The 25,549-nt window shown below is 41.5% G+C and overlaps 1 protein-coding gene across 1 annotated transcript in view; it reads right to left on the bottom strand.

Moving 5' to 3' along the window:
* The window catches only part of KIF24 (kinesin family member 24), a 151,484-nt gene that overhangs the window by 112,382 nt on the left and 13,553 nt on the right, over nucleotides 1–25,549 (bottom strand). Inside the window, exon 3 of the mRNA XM_030192858.1 lies at nucleotides 17,909–18,006. Within this exon, the coding sequence (XP_030048718.1) occupies nucleotides 17,909–18,006 (98 nt within the window). The remainder of the gene's footprint in view (nucleotides 1–17,908; nucleotides 18,007–25,549) is intronic.

Raw genomic sequence — 25,549 nt, 5'->3', positions numbered from 1 at the left:
AAAAGATGAGAATAGGTAGGACTGCGTACACACAAGGATAAACATAGCAACCACAAACTGCATGAATAGCAAAAAGCTGACAGAATATTGAAGAAACAGCTTTAAAAGTCCCATCACATATCCAATCTTTAGCAGCACATAAGACATCAAGCATCGAGTCAGGATAAATAACCACTGGTTTAAAACTTGCCTCATTGCCATTTGTATAACTTTTCTTCACAATGTAGCAGAAACCGCAATCTCACCCAGATGAATGGCAGTCTGATATTTCTCTGGAATATGCAAACCCACAGCAGAGCTTGGTTCTCCCTCAAATCCATCAAGGCGCTTCCAAGGACGCTGAATTTTACAAGGCATAGACATTTTGAAAACTTCTTCCATAAAAGATGTCAAAACAGAACTTATCATATGCCGAGGTGGAAGCCTATTAACACACCCATCAAGTACCATTCTTTGTAATTTCACCTTAAGCTTCTCAGAGGCAAGCCCAGACAGATGGTTATGAGATCTCAATTCTTGAAGAGACGCATTAGCAGCATTATAATCCAACAAGTTAGTTAAACTACCATCGCAACACTGTTTGTCGCATTTCCAGTTCAAAGTGGACTCGTTTTTCCAAGAACAATGGTAAGAAAAGATGTTTAGGTATATTTTGTTTCTGCCTTTAGAGGACTTATAAATCTTCATGCCTCGACCAGAACTGCGGCACACCCAAAATTCCATGCTTAACCTATTGGCCCCCTTAAGAGATGCAGTCATGTGATACACGTTTAGGTGTCACAAGCATACATGACACACGGTCAAGTGATGCACACTTAAATGTTACACTTGACAAAGTACAGGAACCAAATGGTAACTGAACAAACAAAACCCACAGAGTAAACAGAACAAACCAAAAAGTGGGAGAAGGAAGCAGGCTGAACAGACAATGGGATAAGCACACTAGTTTATTGCTGCAATACGCAAGACTCGACATGACACCGTATTTCGGCACAGATGTGCCAGCTTCAGGAGTCTACAATAAAAAATAATAAAAATAGGTAACACTATAACATACAAATATAAGACTGCACAATAAAAAATAACTAGAAATTGTATAAACATATAATGGTAAGATATGTATGAAAAAGATATATTAAAAAATACATATATATACACAATAACATAGTAACGTAGTAGATGACGGAAGAAAAAGACCTGCACGGTCCACCCAGTCTGCCCAACAAGATAAACTCACGTGTCATTTTTTATGTACACCTTACCTTGATTTGTACCTGTCTTTTTCAGGGCACAGACCGTATAAGTCTGCCCAGCACTATCCCCACCTCCCAACCACCTGCCCCGCCTCCCACCACCGGCTCTGGCACAGACCGTATAAGTCTGCCCAGCACTATCCCCACCTCCCACCGCCGGCTAAGCTTCTGGGGATCCCTTCCTTCTGAGACATGACATGAGAAAATAACCAGTGGGTATATTAGAAGTGAATTAAGAATACAAATGAATGTATGTTACTGAGAATTTACATAATTGCATAACATAATAATAAATCAATAACAATTACATAACAGCTGCAAAGGTATTTTTTGCAGAAAACTTCAAAACAAGGTCAGTTTTCCCTCGTTTTCTTCCATTCCATTGTTTGAGAATTTTTTATTCTGTACACCTGTCAATATAATTCTCTTTTACATTTTTATCAACATATCCATACTTTTATGTTATGTGATTGTTATTGATTTATAATGCTATGTAATTACGTAAATTCTCAGTAACATATTCATTTGCATTCTTAATTTACTTAATATGCCCACTGGTTATTTTTTTTTAATGTATATAATATCTCTTTAATAAATATCTATTACCTTTTTATGTTTATATAATTTCCAGTTATTTTTATTGTGCAATCTTATATTTGTATGTTATAGTGTTATCTATTTTTATTATTTTTTATTGTAGACTTCTGTGGCAGGCACTTCTATGCCGAGTCAAGTCTTACGTACTGCAGAAATAAACTAGTGTGCTTATCCCATTGTCTGTTCAGCCTGCTTCCTGCTCTCGCTTTTTGGTTTGTTACACTTGACAAAATGACACATGTTGAAAAGTTGCACACTAATGTGTCAGGCATGCTTAACCATTGCATGCTGAAATGATGCATGCTCAAGTGAACGACAACGCAGTTTTGACACATTTGAGGATAATCTGTACAAAAGAAATCTGAAAATGAACACTCTTCACCAGGACAGTCCCTAAGAAGTTTGGAGTGGCCTAGTGGTTAGGGTGGTGGACTTTGGTCCTGGGGAACTGAGTTCGATTCCCGGCACAGGCAGCTCCTTGTGACTCTGGGCAAGTCACTTAACCCTCCATTGCCCCATGTAAGCCGCGTTGAGCCTGCCATGAGTGGGAAAGCTCGGGGTACAAATGTAAAAAAAAAAAAAAAAAAAAACTACATCTCACAAACTTTGAGTGGCTCAAGTTCATTGAAAGCATAAGGTCCATTGAATCTGACTTAATATGAGTTTTATACATAACTCCTTGGCACAATTGAGGCCATGTGCCCCATCCTATATTCTACTGATTCAATATAATCTTCTGATCCAGGGACATCATGGGAGAAAGGCTTTTACCCAAGTCATGTCTAGAAGAGTTTCTATGAATGCCAACTGAGGAGATACCTATGACAAACCTTAATGATTTCAAGCACATAACCATCTGGATGCAAGAGTTTTGCGTACATGTCCTGCCCATGTCCTGATAGCTGTGAGAGGTGAAGGAACAAGCCGCTCTCAGGGCCCCATCCCTGCACTGCACAATTGTGGCACAGCCCATGCCACCTCACCTCTCTATGCAAGGTCACCAGCTAAAATGGAAAACTACTGACTTCTCACTCCGCAAGCAGACCATGTTCCACAATCTCCCTTCCAGCAACACTGCTGGCTGAGACACAAGAATGTTCTCTTGCTTTCCTTCCTTTAAATAAAACCCAAAAAACATTGTGGCAGCAAAAGGGAGGGGGAGGGGGGCTGAAGCAAACAGAGGCTGTGACCGAGGGGTAGAGAGGGCCCCAAAGAGGTTGTACTTACCACTCCTAACCAGAGAACCTCCCTGGGCAGAAATCACCAACCTCACGTACTGAGGCGTGGAGGCTGGAATCCTGGAATATGAGATTTGGGGTGTATAATTATGGTACAGCCAGAGACCCCCCCCACTGGAATGGTGGAGGGCCCAGTCATAGAGCTCAGGCTGTTACAGACCTTGGCTGAGTCAGAAATCTGATGGCTGACATAACTGGGAGCTTACTGGAAAAGTATGACCTAGTTTGTAGCCCAGATTGAGGCCTAAAAGTGAAGTTAATAGATATGGAAACAAAATGGAGGATTTCAACACAAAATGGAAGCCCGTATCTGTTACAAAGTGGAATTTTCTCTAATGTAAGTTAGAAAAACAAGTTGAGCAATGAGTGAGTCATGCCAGGTGCAGAGAAAATAGGGAGCTAGCTGTCCAAGAGAGGAGGGAGACTTTCCTGTGAGCAGGATTGTGGTCAGCTGGTGTGAGAAAGGAAAGGCGTAGCAAGATAGAAGCTACTCATTAGCATGAGCCAATCAGTGACAACCATGACATTAGCATAGATCCAATCAGGTATATCTACTGTCATATTATCCATATCCTGAGGGCACCTATAAAAATCAGGGTATTTCCTGGTTTAAGTTAGAGAGAAAAGGGTTGCCACTCTCTCTCCAAGGGAAACCAATGTGTCCAGCAGAATTAACAAATTATCTAATTGCTTTCCCTTGTAAAACCTCTAATTGGTAAAAGAAATTATAAAAGAATAGCAGGTAATTAACACCTGTTTGCAGCTTATTATATTCCTATAATTAATTGATTGTACGTGACTGTTGTCAATCACTGATTTGACTTATACCTTAGCAAATAAACTCCTCATTCCAAATGATGATTTGTGGGCTTCACTTAATGATGAAAGGCTGTAAGTATAAATGCTTTTGCTGCATCAGGCTATCATTCGCTGCATTGTATAACCTGTAGCCTAAATCCAGTTTGTCATAAGGCTGGTATCTATTCCTTGCCAGTGGCAATTCCTTTTAGAACCTCATAACTCCTGGATTACCCCAGTACTAGTGTTATTTAGAGATGGAGTCAGATTAAGGTCACTCCAGCCTTCTTGGGGGGGCTCGGGACCCCCCTAATTCTCAACATTGGTGACCCTCCGTTCGATTTAAACACGCAACCAGAATTTTTGTCAAAGTGGGTGTTGATTATAGCTCTTGACTAAAATTCTGTTGTTTTATCTTCCAATTGATTGCTGTCCCTCATAGAGATCTGGGCTCCTTTCCTCTGTACAATCTATTCCGTCTCTGTTCCCTGTAGCCACTTTAGTTGCTGTTCCAGGTTTAATTTTAGCTGCATAGCATAATTTTTGGCTGAATTTATAAACTGCTGTTTTATTTTTGCATTCTAAAACTGTTTCTGAGACTTTCAGAATTAAGATGCTTTATTTGGCAATCTAATCTGTTGCCCGGTTTCGTTAAAACTCAGAGATAGGTTTTTTTTTGTTTATATGCTGCAAGAGACAGCTTGGTAGATCTTATCGTGTTCCACAATGTGGTTATAAAGTTTTAAAAGTTTGCTTCTTTCCCCTTAAAAGAGGAGTTCTCGATACTAAATCTTATCTCTATTTCTACTGCGACATTTTTTTCACTTCCCCTTTTCTCGCTTGGGCGGTGCCCACTTCCTTCCTCTTCTCTGCACTTTCTCCCTCTCGTCTCTACTAATCTCAAACTTTGGAATCTATCATTAAATCCCTTTTCTAATAATCTTCTTTAATAACGTCTTGATTTGCCTCCGTTGGTTACTACAACAACACTTTCCTTTCCTTTTGGCTATGTTCCCTGCTCTAGCCTGTCACTCCGTTACATTTGCACCTTTCTCTTATACACACGCTATTTCTCTGCTATACCATCTTGTCATTTATTTCTCTGACTATAAATATTCCCTGTGACAGGTCTGTTGCCAGTTTTAAGTATTGTCAGCTCGTTTCTCTATCTTGCAAGTACATCTTATGCCTTGAGTGCTTGGTGTCCGTTTATGCACCGTAAATGTGCTCTTGTGCCTTTACTTTTGACAGACTGCCACCATCTTCCGTGTTGATAATACCTTTTCTTTTCTCATTTACACACCCACTATGGGCGTACCTTGGGGCGTGACCATTGGTGTCACTCCATCCTTTGGGCACACCCCTGATACGTCTCTCTCTATCCTGTCTTTCACTGTTTTTTTTATATATCTCTATTGTGGAATATATTTCTTGGATCATCAGCTGGATATTATTATAAGCAATTGATTGTTAGCATTCTAACTAAAGACTATTATAAGGATATTTACATTTGATATTTTGCAATGTAATATTTTTACTATAGTTGTGTGAGTCCGTTTTTTTTTGTATTTGGACGCATATATGCAGCATTTGTTTTGCCTTGAAGGGGTAATGGAAGTGACTATCTGCAATGTAGTTTCATGATAATATGACTTAGAAGCTATTTATGTATTTTTAGCCCTTATTAATGAGGTATTTTTGGCTCCGGGACTTAGCTTGTGACATGCATTCATTTCCTGTAGAACTGTTTGCCCGTAACTTTTCAGGATGCAAGTTTGACTGCAAACTATAGATTAGCTTTACCATGAGAAGCTGGGGTTTTTCATTTTAGTTAAGGCTGCGATACTGTGTTCGCGTTCTATAAATAAATGATGTACGGCATTGTTTTCAGTCCAATCATATATTCTGCAAGTTTAACCCTGTTTTATGGTACATTTTCTTGGCATGCATAATGATATTTCTATGTAATAGTACATATTCTTTTAAATCACTTATCTGTTGATAATCCAGTTGCCGGTTCTCTAGGTTCTTTGTATGTGCACTCTCCCACGAACAGCAGTGTTTGAATGTTTTCGGTTTCATTTTTGCGGTTGCAGCGCTGGATCGTTGCTTGTCTAGAATGGGCTTTGTTTTTGCAGTGTAATATTGCAAGTTCCATAATAATGATTTACAGTCTGTTTTTCCAGGTTTTTGTTCATTTACCTTATATTCCGATTTCATTGTATAGCTTTTTCTTCCTCTGATATGGGGAACATGCTAAGTCGTTTGTTCATTGGTTTGCTCTGCTTGTCCATCAAAATTAAATTTTTTCTCCCTCTCTAAGTCCCACCTACTTCCCTATTCAGCGTGTGTCACTTTTCTTTCAGACTTTTGTGCTTGTTTATGCAGTACAACAGTGTGAATGAATTTATTTTGTATTGTATTGTCCTGGTATTGCAGGCTTCCTTACTGTTGGCTGTTTTATTTTAATGCTTTTTAGTTCTCTTCTTGTGAATTATTAAATAGAAAATCTATTGTCTAGTGAATGATGAACGTGGAATTTTTCACATTTTTGTTTTACCTAGGGTGTTCCATCTGATGGTTTCTTTTTTTTATTTATGTCTGTCCCTTCCCTGATGAGCTTACTTTACCACTTCTGATGTTGGTTTCGGGGGTTCTTCCCTGGGATATGTCATACTTTTATTCCTTTTTTCTCCTTTTCTACCAGTGTCACGCTATAACCATTGGCTTTGATACCGATGTCCGGGACTTACACCCATTTGAGGGCCACAAACCCTTCAATGGATGACGGTATCTCAATTAGTAGAAGCAGACTTCCATTCCATTTTCGGAGTGGCCTGCGGATTCGGCATTATTGCCCACATATGAGTTACCTAGTACAGATGAGTGTGGGAGCAATATAGAGACGTCTGACGCTTTTCGTTGCGAGTTTGGACTAGTTGACGAGGGCTTTTTAATATTTTTGGATGGTTAGCTTTTAAACGAGAAGTTTCCTAACTTTTCAATGTTGTAGAATGGTTAGCTTTTAAACGAGAAGTTTCCTAACCACAAATTTTTGAGTGGGTTGTTGTACACGAGACGTTCTCAAACCACAGGTCCCTTGGGGTGGTTAGTCGTACACGAGAAGTTCCCTAATCAGCGGAAACCCATTGGACCGCTGCTCTTCGACTCATGAGACCTTATTTGCTGGTTTTTTGAGTTCATTTTGGGAGTGTTTGCAATGTCCCTTTTTGGGGGCTCTATCATGGGCTGGAGCTCATGGCCAAGTAACCTGGATAGCTCTTGGCAGGCAGGGAAACCGGGTTTCTTTATGCTTTTAGAAGCACACTCTGGAGAGTAGTTTTCATTAATTGGGGGTAGAGTAGTATAAATATATAATAGCTGACACCATTCACTTTTTGTACTATTTTCTTAAACTCTCCTTTTACCTTTGTGACTTTCAATTGTCTGTTTATTTAACCTGCGGCAAAAGCATTGGGCTTTCCGCCAATTAGTAATTTTTATTTTGGGTCCCTTTGTTGGAATACATTAATAGATGCGTGAGTATGATTGTGTTATGTCTCTGTATGTTCTACTATCAGGATAATCGTTGCATGTTTTTGTAAACTGTTAGCACATTATCATTTCTAGGTCTCCCTGCAATCTGTGAAGCTGCCTTTTCAACCACTGACCTTGGACTGGTCAATATATAATATTATTAATCTAGTTCATTTTTTCTATAGCAAATTACAGGTCAGAAGCTTATTTGTAGACCACTTGCTCACTAGGTCCCGTTATTATACATATTGGGTGATGTTGTTCACTACCCATTATATCATATCTTCCTCTCCGCACCCAACACCAGATACTGGTGATCTGACATCTATTCAGATCTCTGGTAAGGACTTTCTGTCCGAAACAAACATTTCTATTTTGCGGTTGACCTCCCTATGCCACCGAGAGTTCGGAAGGGCATAGTGATCCCGCCAACTGTTCTCTTTCTCAATTGATTTTCTGCACTGGAGATTACATTGCACGAATCGTGAGTATATTTTCATTTATTGTATGTGTTACTATTAAGCTTGCCGTTGTATACTTTCATGGCATGTTGGATTAGCTCTAATTTAAATGTTTTATTTTACCAAATTTAGGATTTAGATTTTGTCCTTAATACACAGGGACACCTCTGTATGTGGGACAATAACTGTGTCAGTGTATGAGTGTGGTTTTCCTTTTCTGTCTGTGTGCTGTGACTTGTAATTGGCTACTGGAATATTTATTTTTATGTTTTTTGTTTTGAAATCCTAAACAATTCCTTAACCGTGCACAATTCCAGTGATTGGTTTTGAACTATATTTTGAAATATCTTGCTTCCTCTTCTGAACTTTAAGTTTTCTACATATCAGGATTAGGTTACAGTTTTAATTTCACGTCTATATGTTCCTGTGTGTCCTGTGATAAATGGCATATATTAAACCAGCTAGTTATTAAGGAATCATTTCTTTGGTTTTAAATTAGTGCTTTAAGGTTACTCTGAGAGATTGCCTATCAACTGCAGTGGTAGTAAATCTCAAAGGAGTGTTTTTTTCCAGGATTGTATATTATTTCATTTAAGCAATGTTTGTTTGATTTGTGACGTGATGTTAAATACCTAATTGTTTTTGATTTCTGGTAAATTGCTTTCACTAGAAATGCAAGCACTTGTGTAGTTTTAATTTGTATGTGTATGTGTATGTGTTCTTTGAAAATTGCATAATTATTCCAGATATTTACTATAAAAGGTTCTATATTATATGCCATCTAAAATACTGTTTATTTGTGACGTTGTTTAAAATAACTAGTGCTGATGTTCACTTCCTGGCTCTTTATTGGGGATGTGTTCCGTAAGAATGAATTAACTGTTTTAATTTTTCTTTTCACGTCTTATTACTACTTTCAAACTTCCTTCCCTGCCTCTTAAAGATTTATAGTTTTAAGATATATTATTGTATAGAGTTCCAGCATTTCTGGTTCTCAATAGGGTTTAGAGATTAACCCTTGCATAACATAACTAACTGGTAAATCAGAACTAAAGAAATTCAGGTTGCTATTATTTCAGAGCTATGTTCAGATAAGACTAGCTACAATTGAGAACCGTACCTCTGGAAGCAGATAAAGTAATAATCTTCTTTTCCTTCTTTTCTCTCCTGAAGTATTAATTCTATGAAGACCAATTCCACCAGCATGAAGTTTTAATACAAAAACTTAAACTTACAGTTTTTGTTTGATGTATAGTCATATTTTCAGTCACCATAATATCCAATGCTTGCAGTGAGCAGTAAACTCAAATTAGACACAGGAAGCACAGTTATTTCGTGATTTCCTTAGGACCGAATGACAGAGATTAACCCTTGTAGTTCTTATTTTCTCTTAAGTTCATTACAAAAGCTTTGAACTCAGTATATGATACAGGAATTCATTACGTGTTTCAGATTTTTAATAACCAGATGGGTTTTTCTATGATTCTGTGTTATCCTTGCTACTCTTTGTTTAGAATTCAATGTAGGCTTACAAGCTGTTCCATTTATCATATGAACATATCCTACTGATCAATTTGTGCATTTATTGCATTCATAAAAATTGTTATTATATCCTTGATTTTTGAATTTTACTAAAATGTTTAAAGTAATGCTTCTACTTGTTTCCTGCTTATAAAGCTGCTTATCCTCTGTATTTAAAATATACCCTAAATTGTAAATTGATTCCTGGGAATATATAAGCTTATTTTTAGCTATCCCTCTGAATGTGAATCTTGATATGCTGTCATAATTTAGGGCCCAAATTGTGAAAGCATAGAAAGGATCAGTTTCGAATTTAATATAATTTTCATTTTCCAAATTGGCTCTGAACTATTACAGAGGACTATAGGTTATTGTCCTTCTCATTTGACCTATTTAAACCTTGTAAAGGTCATGTGAGGAGGCCTCATAGAAATATATAGTTTTTACATTTCTGATATTGGCTTTTCTCTATCTCTCTAAATATCATATTAAAGGCTGTATTTTCCTGGAGCAGACTCTGACCGCAGTGTTTCCTCAGACTCTGCTGACTTCCTGTGCCAGCAAAATCTAATCTACAGAAAAAAATTGTTTTCTACTTGTAACTAGTGATTTTATATATTGAGATTATGCTCCACCTACTGGTGCCCCAAGGAACTAACAATGCATTTTTTGATCTTTTCTTTCTGATGGTCCTGTGCTGAGATTTGACCACTTGATATTACTTCTTATATCAGCTCTATTTATTAAGTTCTGTAGGGTGAGTGAAGACTGCTAATCCAATTCCTGATCTACCGCCTCTATTCCAGTTTAGTACTTCTACTGCAACTGACCTCTGGCAAGAAAAAGAAGCACCAACTTCTCCAATGAGAATTTTCTTTTGTCCAAATGATGTCATTAATTTAGACCTTCTTGGTTATGCTTTTAAATGTTCTACTGTATTAAATATTTTTGCAGGCTCATCTTTTCCAGAACCTACATGTCACTTTACGTATGAGCTCTCTATTACAACAGACAGCGACCGTGATTCCAGAAGATACTTCCATCACCTGGACTAATTATGTTTTAAATTTCTGCACATTAGTCTTCTACTTTGACTATGACTATTTTCTAAGCTACCCTTCTTTTTGAATCATCTAACTCGTAAGTCCTGCTGGCCTCCTGCAGCTGAGGGCCCAACCCTTGGTGAATGTTAGTCATCGCAGGTGAAGATTCCATACCTATTGGCGATAGATTTCAATGCATTGCCCGTGCCTTTTGACTATTTTTGTTCACCATATTCCTGACCCTCCATACATCAATAACTCGAACAATCAATTTTTATTGTTAGTTCTTTGTACCCTTTTCTTTTGTTCCATATACTTAACCATTGTTATTTGATCATGTCTTCGTAATGATAACCAATCTGTCTTGCACATTATGCAAGCCAGAAGTGGGGATATATTATGCAGATCCCAATTCCTAGTATTAAGAGGGTTGCAGTTGAAGCTCTGACCCCTACCAATCAGGAGATATAATTTCATATATACTATTGCTATTTATGTAAATTGGCTTTTCATTATTGAACCCTTATGGTTTCCCTTTTGTTTTTGCACTTAATTAGCACTGTTTTCTCCACAAGTACGTCTTCAAGATCTATCCAGGCCCAAATGATGTTAGATCCCCCAAGGTTGTGGCAATAATCTTTACACCTTGCAAACTACTGGACCACAAGTTTTGGGTCCATGTGAAAGATATACGGGTTTAACTCAGCCGTAGAACCAGATGTTACCAGCCTAACCATCTCAAGACCAGCCACTTCCTTCAGCAGGCCAGCCTGAAAACCCAGATCTCCGTCCAGATTCTTCAGCGCTTCCACCGCCTCAACCATGATCGATGAAAGAGAATTCAGAACTGATACTTAATTTGAGAATTACTGTTGCTGTTTATGGACATTATAGATTCATATTTTGTTTTATTTTCAGTTTAGCAGTAATCCTGTCCATATATTGAAAAGGTTTTATTTTTATTTTCCTATTATTTCCTTTATTGTTCTAATTGTTTTTCTAAGAGTTTCCCCGTTATTTCTGTTTATGTAATTTAAATTGAAGTTGATATTGCTCAGACACAGGGGTAACATCAAACCCTAATACTGGCTATGATATCATAATGTAGGTGTAAACTCTGTTAGTATCAACCAGTTATGCAATTGTTTATCTTTGGTGTAGGCTTACTTAGGCTTACTTAAGCTGCATGTCTTTCTGTAGGTTTGACTAAGCTCCAAGTGGGGTAACGGATATATAAAATGCTTCCCATACTTCCAGGTCATTATGCATATGTCAAGATCCATGATCCATGCATGACCTTTGTTAATATAAATTTTCCTAGGATTGACCATTTTTGCTGTATAAGGCAACCTCATACTTGCTATCCACTTTTTTGTGCTCATGATTGGATGCTAATGATGAGTAATAGTAAGGTCCAGGCATTCCGACCTGTTTAAGGATTCTGAATACCTACAACCTTAAACAGCCTGCAATCAGAGTACTAACCATATATTTGTTGAGCCCATAACAATGCTCAATCAAAACCACTGTTCCTTCTCAAGACCACTGAGATAGATACATTAGATTATCTCCCCATGCACTATGCAACAGATACAATAGAAGTCATAGCAAGACCTGAAAGTATTTATTAGTATGATCCACCTGAAATAGCTATTACCCGCATACCTATACTTCATGAGATTTTGTAGATGAACTCATGGATTTGTCCCAATCATAAAACCTTTCTCACTACAGGTTTGAGTAAGTCTCAAGAGAGATGACATCAGGATTAAGGCCCAAGGGATTGGGAAATATAAAGGGAATTCCATATGCCCAAATAATATATCACCTGAGAATGAAGTTTCCTATCTTGCACCATACCTTCTAGCAATTTGTAAGACCAAAACTCGCCCTCTCGTTTGATAGCTTGCCACCTTCTGGAATGATGACAAGCTTGACGAGCTTTGTGTCACCCCTCCTCAGAGGGGGTGACAAGTGGGGAATGTATAATTATGGTACAGCCAGAGACCCCCCCCACTGGAATGGTGGAGGGCCCAGTCATAGAGCTCAGGCTGTTACAGACCTTGGCTGAGTCAGAAATCTGATGGCTGACATAACTGGGAACTTACTGGAAAAGTATGACCTAGTTTGTAGCCCAGATTGAGGCCTAAAAGTGAAGTTAATAGATATGGAAACAAAATGGAGGATTTCAACACAAAATGGAAGCCCGTATCTGTTACAAAGTGGAATTTTCTCTAATGTAAGTTAGAAAAACAAGTTGAGCAATGAGTGAGTCATGCCAGGTGCAGAGAAAATAGGGAGCTAGCTGTCCAAGAGAGGAGGGAGACTTTCCTGTGAGCAGGATTGTGGTCAGCTGGTGTGAGAAAGGAAAGGCGTAGCAAGATAGAAGCTACTCATTAGCATGAGCCAATCAGTGACAACCATGACATTAGCATAGATCCAATCAGGTATATCTACTGTCATATTATCCATATCCTGAGGGCACCTATAAAAATCAGGGTATTTCCTGGTTTAAGTTAGAGAGAAAAGGGTTGCCACTCTCTCTCCAAGGGAAACCAACGTGTCCAGCAGAATTAACAAATTATCTAATTGCTTTCCCTTGTAAAACCTCTAATTGGTAAAAGAAATTATAAAAGAATAGCAGGTAATTAACACCTGTTTGCAGCTTATTATATTCCTATAATTAATTGATTGTACGTGACTGTTGTCAATCACTGATTTGACTTATACCTTAGCAAATAAATTCCTCATTCCAAATGATGATTTGTGGGCTTCACTTAATGATGAAAGGCTGTAAGTATAAATGCTTTTGCTGCATCAGGCTATCATTCGCTGCATTGTATAACCTGTAGCCTAAATCCAGTTTGTCATAAGGCTGGTATCTATTCCTTGCCAGTGGCAATTCCTTTTAGAACCTCATAACTCCTGGATTACCCCAGTACTAGTGTTATTTAGAGATGGAGTCAGATTAAGGTCACTCCAGCCTTCTTGGGGGGGCTCGGGACCCCCCCAATTCTCAACAGGGGGGAGAGACATTCAATTCCTCCCCTCCCCCTCCTAGCAGAGGCCCCACTGAGCCGCCAAGACCCATGGGCCAAGGCTCGAGGCTAAGAAGGGAAAATAGCCCTCTAAGCTCAATCAGGGCAAGGTCTGTAGACCTATCCCTATGAGTCCCTGGCCAATAAGAGCTTTAACAATGGGTTCAGGCTATACCTGTGCCCCAAGCAGTCAGGCTTTCTTTTCAGAATCCTGCTGCACCAGTCCATATTGCACCATCCGCTGCAGACAGAAATACCGGTGAGTTCCAGGACTACACCACTCTTTATACTAGTAATGATGCCCTTAATTCAGTGTTTCCTATCTCCATCCTCTTGTTGGGAAGCATAACCCAGTCATCTCAATGGAGGCTGATCTCAAATGAACTACCAATGCATCCATAGCTCTGACGTTGTGAGCTGTGACATGACATAAGTACATAAACATCGCCATGCTGGGACAGACCAAGGGTCCATTGAGCCCAGCACCCTGTCACCGACAGCGGCCAAAAGAACAAGCAATTTGTCCCGCCCATCCTAGAAATACTGTATTATTCCCTCATCCATTCAATAACATTATACGGCTTTTTCCTCCAGGAAGCCATCCAACCCTTTTTTGAAGTCCGCTAAGTTAACCACCTTAACCACCTTTTCTGGCAGCGAATTCCAGAGTTTAACTACGCGTTGAGTGAAGAAAAATTTCCTCCGATTCGTTTTAAATTTACCACACTGCAGCTTCATCACATGCCCCCTTGTCCTAGTATATTTGGAAAGCGTAAACAGACGCTCCACATCAACCCGTTCCATTCCACTCATTATCTTATAGACCTCTATCATATCTCCCCTCAGCCGCCTTTTCTCCAAGCTGAAGAGCCCCAGCCTCTTCAGCCTATCCTCATAGGGAAGTCATCCCATCCCCTGTGTCATCTTTGTCGCCCTTCTCTGCACCTTTTCCAATTCCCCTATGTCTTTTTTGAGGTGCGGCGACCAGAATTGAACACAATACTCGAGGTGCGGTCGCACCATGGAGCGATACAATGGCAGAATAATATCCTTATTTTTGTTTTCAATCCTTTTCCTAATGATATCCAACATTCTATTTGCTTTCCTAGCCGCAGCAGCACATTGAGCAGAAGGTTTCAACGTATCATCGACAACGACACCTAGATCCCTTTCTCGGTCCGTGACTCCCAACGCTGAACCTTGCATGACGTAATTATAGTTTGGGTTCCTCTTTCCCACATGCATCACTTTGCACTTGTTCACATTAAACGTCATCTGCCATTTAGGCGCCCAGTCTCCCAGTCTCGTAAGGTCCTCTTGTAGTTTTTCGTGGCTTTGAAATGGAAATGCTCTAAAATTGACGGCAATCAGTCCCATCTGTGTTAATCAAGAAACAGCGTTCGTGAAGAGGGAGCTCAGCATTTTCACAGTTCTGTGTGAAGGAGAATGGTGATACTCCTGTGAAACAGTGATCTTGTTTTAAAGTATTTTCACAGTTCACGTGGGACATTGGCAGTTGGAAAGCAGTCGAAAGTTTGATGTTGGAAGCAGATTTAAAGAACTGGTATAGCTTCAAGGATCACTAAAATATTGGGACATTAAGCTCTTCGGAGAGTTGTGCTTTTGACTATATTGCTGGGTGAATATGCAGGGGCTGCCAGCACAAGATAAGTATATGGTGAACAATTTGGAAAAAGTTATGTGATGGGATGTATGTATGCTGTATATAAATACTGTAATAATATCTTGCATATATACTGATATGAGCTGATTCTGTAAGCAGTAAATATATTACGTAAGAAGGGGGTTTTGTAATAAATCGGGTATGAAGAGAAAGTAGTTGCCTGGAGCACACTTTAGTACTTGAGTTAAAATTTAATGCCAAGAAGTGTAGAGTGATGCACTAGGGGTGCACAAACCCAAAAGAGAGATACCGGATCTGCTAACTAGAACTTCGCGGAGACATAGTTCATTACCATGGTTTAACGATATACTGAAAAGACTAAAAACTCAAGTTAGGAGACTTGAACGAGCATGGAATAAATTGAAAGATGAGTGCACATTTAACGCATGGAAACAAATGCAAAGAAAATATAAATATACAATCAGACAAACCAAAAGGACATACTTTAAATCCAAAATTGGACCAGATTATAAGGACACACATAAATTATTCCAACTCGTACACAAACTGCTTGACCCTTCACCGGTTACCACAACCAAAACAGATACCCCATCAGCAGATAATCTGGCTATTTACTTCAGCGACAAAATTATTAAATTACGTTCTACCTTGCCACACAACCCCACTGACTACAAAAAATTCATTAATTGTTTGGATCCAACCACTGACGAATTTCCAGCAGACCAAATTTGGACAAACTTTGACTTAGTGATGGAGAATACATTTACTCAATTTATTAGCAAATTCGCCAAGTCCCCATTGCAAACTGGACTCATGTCCTAGTTACCTAATAAAATCTGCTCCTCAGCGGTTTTTAACAGACCTCACCTCCTACTTAAACTACATGCTCCAACATGGTCTCTTCCCGGTGGATAAAGGTAGTATTCTACTTAACCCGATTCCCAAAGACTCAAAGAAAAAATTAAACATTATAAGTAATTACCGCCCGGTTGCTTCCATTCCTCTAATCGTCAAGTTAATGGAAAGTCTAGTTACTAAACAATTTACTGACTATTTAAATAACTTCTCAGTATTACATGAATCTCAGTCAGGATTTCGATCTAATCATAGCACCGAAACAGCGTTAATAACACTCTTATTTTTTTTTATTTATTTGTAGCATTTGTATCCCAGATTTTACCACCGTTTTGCAGGCTCAATGTGGCTTACATTTGCCGTAGTGGCAAATTATTGCAGCTGGCAATAATGTTCTCCTCTTACAATTTGATATGTCTAGCGCGTTCGATATGGTTAGCCATAATATTCTTTTGAACATTCAAAAATGGCAGCTGCTGCCTGCACGTTGTTTCAATCAGACAGTTAGGGCTGCGGCATCCTCAAAATGGACGCTAATGCGTGGCCACGATGATTGGGTTGGGAGGGCGTCCGTTGCAAGCGGATGGATCGATTGCGGATCGTGTTCCCCTTCGATGGCGGACAGTACTTCCAGCGCCGTAGCAGATGGAAGTGCCGGTTGATGGATCTCGTGCAGTCGCGCCGATCTTAGACGAATATAACGCATCAGGTCCGGTGCTCAGTCTCAAGCCAGGCTTGACCTCATGGCACAGAGCAAAGACCGCCAACATTCTGCCTCAGTTCCCGGCGCTCGACTCTCTCGTGTGGGACCGTCGACTAGGTCCGGCAGAGATCAGTAATCAGCTGTTAATCCGTTTGGGTCGCTTTGGGTCGGACACTCGTTCCCAAATGGCCCAGTTGGTCTCACGAGTGGCCAAGGGTCTGCGAAGTCAGGCAGTTCGTGACCGTTACACAGCAGCCATCTTGAACTTCTACGGTCTACGCCCTGATCGTGACTGAATAGATATGGATGGGCTGAAGTGTAAATTTTAAGGGGATTCGACGTTAGCTTCCGAACTTAGTACAAGAACAGTGCCGGGCAGACTTCTAGTCTGTGCCCTGAGAATGGCAAGGACATATCAAACGCGGGTATAAAGTATCACATATCATGTAAAATGAATTTAACTTGTTTGGCAGACTGGATGGACTGTACAGGTCTTTATCTGCCGACATTTATTATGTTAGCAAAAGCCCTAACTTTCTCTCTCTTCTTGCCCTCCCCCTTCCCTTTAAAGTCTCTAGTTTGTGTCCTCGTTCCTAGGATCCTTCCCCATTGTTTCCATGTGGATTAAATCACACAGGTTGACACTACTACTACAGCCTTTTTTTTCTACTAGCTCACAGGGCTGATGCTGCCTTAGCCATCCTCCTCGTCCCAAGGCTGATGCTACATTTCTCCTACTTCCAGCTGTATGGTGCTGCTGGTCCTTCATTATGACTGTGTGGTCTGAGACTGATACTGTCTTCTAACATACATCTGTCTCCTGATCCCCTGCTAAATTCTACAAATCAAATCAAATGTAGGACGCTGTAAAGGGGGGAAATTCTGCATACATTCTGCATTGTGTAGTTGTACAGGTTTCCCCAACAAGTAAAAGTTAATACAGTCATGTGAAGTTTTATTTTTCAATCCTTAAACACTCCGAAGGATGATACATAGGGCTAGTTTCTTCATGATTTACGTCTCCAGTTAAAATGTATTCCTTGCACATATGCATGTCAAAGTTTTAAAAGTAGTGATTTTATGAAAATGAAAATTAAAGTACAATATGATGACGTGTTGTTACATTCATTAATGAAACTAATTGCACAAATAATAAGCCATAGAAAATTAGATGACAGAAAAGAAGACATAAAATAAAAAGATGCATTTACCACCCTACCCGTTAAAAATGTGATGAATGAGTGGATAAGCTGTCTTCATATACACATCCTGATTGCTGAACGCCTCACTAAAGACTTCATCAAAATAAAACACATGCTGAAAAATAAAAATGATCCATATGTGAAAATGAAAGTCTTAAATTTAACATAATCAAATCTAGGTGGATATGAATAAGCCATTCCATATAAGTTATTTCTCCATGCACCTACACATGAGCACAATTATCTACATATGTACAACTTACCTTAGGTTACCTGTGTGATTTTGAGTAAATGCAATAAATAAATAAATAATGTTCTCATGGCAATATACTCTAGGAATGTTTCTGTTTCAGGAAATCTGGTATGTTAAGAATGCTTTTTGATAAGAGGTTTATTAAGAACAATTAGATCTTGCCTACTAATTCTTTCCTTCAGTCCCAACAGATCAGTCCATAAATTTAGAGTTATGCCCATCTACCAGCAGAAGGGAGATAGGAAGACAAATTGAGGAAAGTTATATTTAAATTATGTTATAATCTATTCTATCAAGCAGGAACTTCTATGTAATACCACTTTGTATTCCACTTTACCATGTATGTGCCTTAATGCAATATCATTTGTAATTTCTTCACCCGGTAATGGCGATCGCCATTACGGCATAATGTAAGCCACATTGAGCCTGCAAATTGGTGGGAAAATGTGGGATACAAATAAATAAATAAGATAGTGTGCAGCAGGTTCAATCTGTATTTTGATACCAAAGCAGTGAAATTTGAAGAAAATATTAACAGAAAATCCTAAGGAATCTTTAAACCTCAAACAACTGAACTGAAGAAACATTTCCGAATAGAGAAAACTGAACAGTCACAAACGGAGTACAGATGGTGGGTTTCTGGGCTGATCTGTTGGGACTGAAGGAAAGGAAATTAGCAGGTAAGATCTACGTCAGTCCATAAATTGTAGGATGTATCAAAGCAGTCCTCAAGCTGGTGGTGGTAGTGGGAGGGACAGAAACCCCAGTGAGGAGCTTCTGGCAGGTATTTGATGAGGGGCGTCTTTCTTCAGTAACTTCCGAGCTCCTGCGTCTACGACAAGGGGCCCTAACTATGGGCCAGCATGTCATTCAATTCTGGACCTTGGTTTCTGAACTGAAATGGAATCAGGAGTCCCAGTCTTTTGGAAGGGCCTGGCGGGACACACATTAAAGATGAACTGGTGGGCCGGAATCACTCCATCTGCTTGGATGACCTGGTTTCCCTATGCATCATGTTGGACATCTGCTTTCAAGAGAGTGCTAAGGAATGTGCTGTGGAGGTCAATCTGCATGTCCTCACAGCTTTCTCCGGGGTAACTCCTAGGTCCACCCCGATCCTTCTAGGGCCCAGGGCTTCCAGGTGCCTTTTAGCAGATCAGGTTACCCTCAGGGGGAGGAATGCTGACTTCAGCCTAACCCCTGGTAAGCCTTTTCTTAGCTAGGAGGTGCCCAGCTCTCCCACCAGCTGCCTTCCAGGTGCTGTGGAGGACTTGCAGCCCATCTGCATATCCTCACAGTCTTCTCCAGGGTGACCCCAGGTCCACCCCGATCCTCCCAGGGCCTTCGCTCCAGGTGCCCAGGGCTTCCAGGTACCTTTTGGCTAAGATCAGGTGACCCTCAGGGGGACCAATGCTGGCTTCGGCCTAACCCCTGGTAAGCCTCTTCTTGGCTGGGAGGTGCCCAGCTCTCCCACCAGATGGCTTCCAGGTGCTGTGGAGGACTTGCAGCTCATCTGCATATCCTCATAGCCTTCTCTGGAGTGAATCCCAGATTCACCCAGATCCTCCCAGGGCCTTCGCTCCAGGTGTCACGGGTGTCTCTATACACTTTATATTTTCTCCCAGTGACTACTTACGGCTCCAGTACACTTTCTCTTCTTCGTACTGTCCCTTCCTAATCTGTTTCTCCATCTGAAATCACTGTATACTGCAGGAACACGTTGCCCACCTTTTGCTTTCATCATCTCACCATCTCTTGTGTCTTCTTCTCAGCTCTCAACCTTCAACATTTCCTTCCTTCCATTCAACTGTCTCCATTCTATCTTACATCTCGCCCTCATCATGCCTCTCCTACTCTTTTCCATACTTTCTTGCTCTCCGCTGGGGACATCAATCCCAATCCTGGTCCTCCACATCAGCTCTCATCCTATTCATGCAGGTCATACCATGATGTCTCCAATCTAATTTCTGTTCCTCTTCTCCCCCCTTCTTCCCTGCCTTTCTCATGCGCTCTGTGGAATGCCTGCTCTGTCTGCAACAAACTTTCCTACATCCATGACCTCTATCTTTCATACTCTCCATCTGCTTGCCCTAACTGAAACTTGGCTTTGCTCTGAAGACTCTGCTTCACCACGGCCCTGTCATGGAGGTTACCTTTTCTCCCATACTCCTCGCCCGGTTGGCCTTACAGATGGTGTCAGGCTACTATTTTCATCTTCTTCCACCTCAGTCAAACTGCTTTTATCGACCCCCTGATAAGTCCCTTGCTTCCTTTCTCACTGACTTTGACGCCTGGCTTTCCTTCTTTCTTGAACCTTCGTCTCGTTCCCTCATTCTTGGGGATTTTAACATTTACACTAAATGATCCCTCTGACTCTTATGCTACTAATTTCTCGCTTAACATGCTCTTTCAATCTTCAACTGTGCTTCACTACCCCCACTCACCAGAATGGCCACTGTCTTGATCTTATCTTCTTCTCAAACTGCCTCAGCTCTTCCCCTCTCTGACCATCATCTGATTTAACTTTCATACTTCAACAACCACCCCCCCCAGTCCCGTCCAATCTCAACCAATACATTTAGGAATCTTCAGGCTATTAACCCAGCTACTCTGTCCTCCAGTGTTTCAAATCTCTTCTCAACCACTATGTTATCCAAGTCTGTCAATGACGCTGTCTCTTCCTATAATACTACTCTCTCCTCTGCTCTGGATAGTCTCACTCCTCTCATTCCCCGTTCTGTAAGGCGTACTAAACCCCAGCCTTGGCTGACCTCTAGAATCCGCTACCTATGTTTCTGCGCCTGCTCTGCCGAACGCCTTTGGCTGAAATCCCATGCCCTTGCTGACTTCATAAATTTCAAAATCTTGCTGACCTCCTTCCAGTCTGTTTTTTACTTGCCAAACAGGACTACTACATCCAGTCGACAAATTCTCTTTGCTCAAACCCTCGACGTCTCTTTGCCACACTGAAATCTCTCCTTAAAGTGCCTTCACCTCCAACTCCCCCTTCACTTTCTCCCCAGACTCTGGCTAAGTACTTTCATGACAAGGTTCACAAGATTAAACTTGAATTCTTAACTAAGTCACCTCCACCTCTCCTTCCCTTAGTCCATTCTCTCAACCCTTCTTCAACCCATCTCCTTTTCTTCCTTTTCTGAAATCACGGAACAGGAAACTGCACTTTTTCTTTCCTCCTCGAAACTAACTACCTGTTCCTCTTTTCCTATTCCCACCCAGCACTATCTCTCCTACTGTCATCCCTTTTATCTGTCAAATCTTCAATCTTTCACTTTCCACTGCGACTGTTCCTGATGCCTTCAAACATGCAGTAGTCATACCACTCCTTAAAAAAACCTTCATTGAATCCTACCCATCCTTCCAACTATCGCCCCATCTCCCTCCTCCCTTTCCTATCCAAGATACTTGAACGTGCTGTTCACCGCCGTTGTCTTGACTTTCTTTCATCTCAAGCTATTCTTGATCCACTTCAATTTGGCTTTCACCCTCTTCATTCAACTGAAACAGTGCTTGCTAAAATCTCCAATGACCTGTTCCTGGCCAGATCCAAAGGTCTATCCTTATCCTTCTCGATCTATCTGCTGATTTTGACACTGCTGATCACTGCTACTCCTTGATACGCTATCCTCATTTGTATTTCAGGGCTCTGTTCTTTCCTGGTTTTCTTCTTATCTCTCCCATCGTACTTTTAGTGTATACTCTGGTGGATCCTCCTCCACTTCGATCCCACTATCAGTTGGTGTACCTCAGGGATCTGTCCTTTTCTCCATCTATACTTCTTCCCTTGGTACGCTGATCTCATCCCATGGTTTTCAGTATCAACTTTATGCTGATGACTCCCAGATCTACCTCTCCACACCAGAAATCTCAGCAGGAATCCAGGCCAAAGTGTCAGCCTGCCTGTCTGACATTGCTGCCTGGATGTCTCAGCGCCATCTTAAACTAAGCATGACCAAGACTGAGCTTCTTATCTTTCCCCCTAAACTAACCTCTCCTCTTCTCCCATTCTCTATCTCTGTGGGTAACACTCTCATTAGCTCGTAACCTTGGGGTCATCTTCGACTCTTCTCTCTCCTTCTCTGCACATATTCAACAGACTGCTAAAACCTGTCATTCCTTCTCTATATCACCAAAATTCGTCCTTTCCTTTCTGAGCACACTACCAGAACCCTTATCCACACTCTTATCACCTTTCACTTACTTGCTTCTCACAGGTCTCCCACTAAGCAGTCTCTCTCGCCCTTTCAATCTGTTCAAAATTCTGCTGCATGACTTATCAGGCACAGGCAGCTCCTTGTGACTCTGGGCAAGTCACTTAACCCTCCATTGCCCCATGTAAGCCGCATTGAGCCTGCCATGAGTGGGAAAGCGCAGGGTACAAATGTAACAAAATAAATAAAATAAATATTCCGCCAGTGTCGCTATGCTCATATTAGCCCTCTCCTCAAGTCTTGGTTCCCTATCCGTTTCCGTATACAGTTCAAATGTCTCTTATGGACTTACAAGTGCATTCACTCTGCAGCTCCTCAGTAACTCTCCGCTCTTATCTCTCCCTACACTCCTCCCCAGGAACTCCATTCACTGCGTAAATCTCTCTTATCTGCACCCTTCTCCTCCACCGCTAACTCCAGACTCCGTTCCTTTTATCTTGCTGCACCATATGCCTGGAATAGATTTCCTGAGCCAGTATGTGAAGCTCCATCTCTGGCCCTCTACAAATCTAGCCTAAAAGCCCAACTTTTTGCTGCTGCTTTTAACTCCTAACCCTTACTCACTTGTTCATTATCCATGTTTTATCATTCCCTTATCTCTTATTTGTCCTGTTCATCTGTCCTAATTAGATTGTAAGCTCTGTCGAGCAGGGACTGTCTCTTTATTTCCAGTGTACAGCGCTGCGTACATCTAGTAGTGCTATAGAAATGATCAGTAGTAGTGGTAAGAGTGCTGGGATTCCTTAAGAAGCTCCAGCCTCGTGATGTCATCACTGAGCATCTGCATTGGATTCCTGCCTTTGGCCCTTTAAAGTTCAGCCCGGGTCACATGTGCTCCTAAGAAAGCCAGCATTCATCGGCGCAGTGGGGCAGAGGGCCGCAGGGCCATAAGATTTTTTTAAATTGCTGGTCCAGCTTATTGGAACAAGTTGCCTCTTCGAATTAGAAATATTACAGACTTTAAAACGTTTAAGAGAGAGTTCAAGTCCATGCTGTTTATGCAGGCCTACAGTTGGGGTATGAATGATGATTTATATCTGCTCTGGGACACTGATTTTGTAGCTATTCTGTTATATCTTTTGGTAATGCCAATTTGTTTCTTGTACATTGTGTTTGCAATTTTGTAATCAACTGAGAACTATGAATCAAGTGAAGGCGTCCTAGCGCAACAGGAAGACTGCCGGAGGGTCATAGGAGCCATGGAGCTTGACCACCTTAATCAGCCTGCAACCAGAGAGATTGCCTGGCCGCCACACTAAGAACCATGGACTTAGATGAGGCACAGAGAAGCTCATAAAGGGCATCAGACAAAAATGATGCCCTCATCTCTATCGTGGCCACTTCCTGATACAGCAAGGTCCAGTCTGCCGCATCCCGATCAAGGACAGGCTCAGCCCAATGAAAACAGGATCAAGCTACCAATCCACCATAAATGGCGGCCTGCACTCCAACCGCTGCTTTATCAAAGCCTTACTTGAGGAGTGTCTATGTAATGGTCCTGCAGTGTTGTGCCACTATCCACCAGGACCACATTGTTTTTCATCACCGTAGACACAATCGCATCCACCGTGGGAGGACTCCCAATCCTCCTCTGGTATACAATAGAGGCGGACCACGGAGCAAGCAAGACAGAAAGCAGCATCAGGGACCTTCCATTGAGTCAGAATAACATCCCTAATGTCCTGATGCATGAAGAAAAATTTTGATTTATGGATGCCCTTCAGAAGGGGATCTACTGTCCAATGGACCTCCTGAGGCGCATCCTCAAACTTTAAGGCGGCAGAAACCTGTGATATGAGCTCCTAGAACTCCTCTCTGGAAAATGTGAACCATGGATGAGTCCTCCCCCGGAGGTAGTTTCTCAGACCAGTTGTTGTCCTTATCCGATTGGTCCTGGTCTGGGACGTCCTCATTTGCTAATCAGGTTCCTCATCCGAAAGAGGTTCCAGTTCCATATCTTCAAATTCCCAGTCCATGTAACGGTTTTTGGAGGAGCAGCCAGCAGAAGATGACCTCCATCTGCAGCACTCTACTGCTGCTGACAAAAGGCCCTATACGTGACCAACACAAAATAGGGGTGGAAGTCCACTCTAGAGGACCCAGGGTGCACCCCAATGACAGACTCCAACTGTGGTGGCTGAATGAAGGTGGCAAAGGATTCAAAATGGCAGCAGTTCCCACTGAAACTGGAACCACCGCCATCCCTGACAGCTGCTTCAATGATGTCCCAGTACTGGTGTACTTATGGGCCCCTGTTCCGCATTAGCCAACTCTGCAGCCGTGGAACATAAGGTCTGCTCTCCATCACAGAAAGAACAGCATCCGGCTGCATCAACGGCATAGACCTGACACACAGGGCAGCGTTTTGGGCACGGCGCTGCCATCGCAAAGCAGACTGCGGGAACAAGCCCTGAACAGTACAAGCAGCAGCACGAGCTAGCACCCTCCAGGACTGTGACAGACAGCTGCAGAGATCCGGCAGCTCCTAGATAAGGTACCACCTAGCACTCTCACTGCCAGGGGAAGCCATTAGGCTTGCTCTCCCCCTCACCTTTTTTTTAAGCGTTTGATTATGCTTTTTCTTTCTTTTACAGCAAAAAGACACTAGGCAGCCCAAAGAGAAGCTGCAGGCAGACCCCTCACACTCAAGACTAGCCCGGTGCCCTGAAGCATCCAAGGAGCACCGAGCCCAGCAAAGAAAAGGGTAGCCCAGAAGACTACAATGAGGGGCAAGGAGGGATGGAGGGACTCGGCTGCCCGAGTGTGGCACCCCCGGGGGCTTCAGAGAACTTAAGGGGCCTCAACCCCTGTACGACAAGCAGGAAACTAATTGCACCCTGAAACTCCTCCAGGTTTTTGTTTGACTAATCAGTTGTCCTCCGTTTGCCTGCTGTGTGTGTGGGTGTGTGTTTTTAAAGAGAACTAGAAATTCAAAGGAAAATGGGACGGCACAGGCTTACAACTCCTACCATCTGCTGAGATTGAGAACAGACTGACTTTCTAGGGATTGCACAGCCCACTTATATGCCTATTTGAAGTTCAGTGTGTTCTCAGTCTCCATCTGCAGGTAGGAGTGCATAACCCTTCTGTGCTGGACTAGAGGGACACTGAGGAAATAAGGGTTGATTTAAGTAAAACATGGAAATGATAAATTTGGAACACACAATAGGAAAGTC

The sequence above is a fragment of the Microcaecilia unicolor genome, chromosome 2 (genome assembly GCF_901765095.1).
Source record: "Microcaecilia unicolor chromosome 2, aMicUni1.1, whole genome shotgun sequence".
NCBI classification, from domain to species: domain Eukaryota; kingdom Metazoa; phylum Chordata; class Amphibia; order Gymnophiona; family Siphonopidae; genus Microcaecilia; species Microcaecilia unicolor.
Note: the sequence above shows the minus strand (reverse complement) of the source record. Positions and strands in the feature narration are given on the sequence as shown.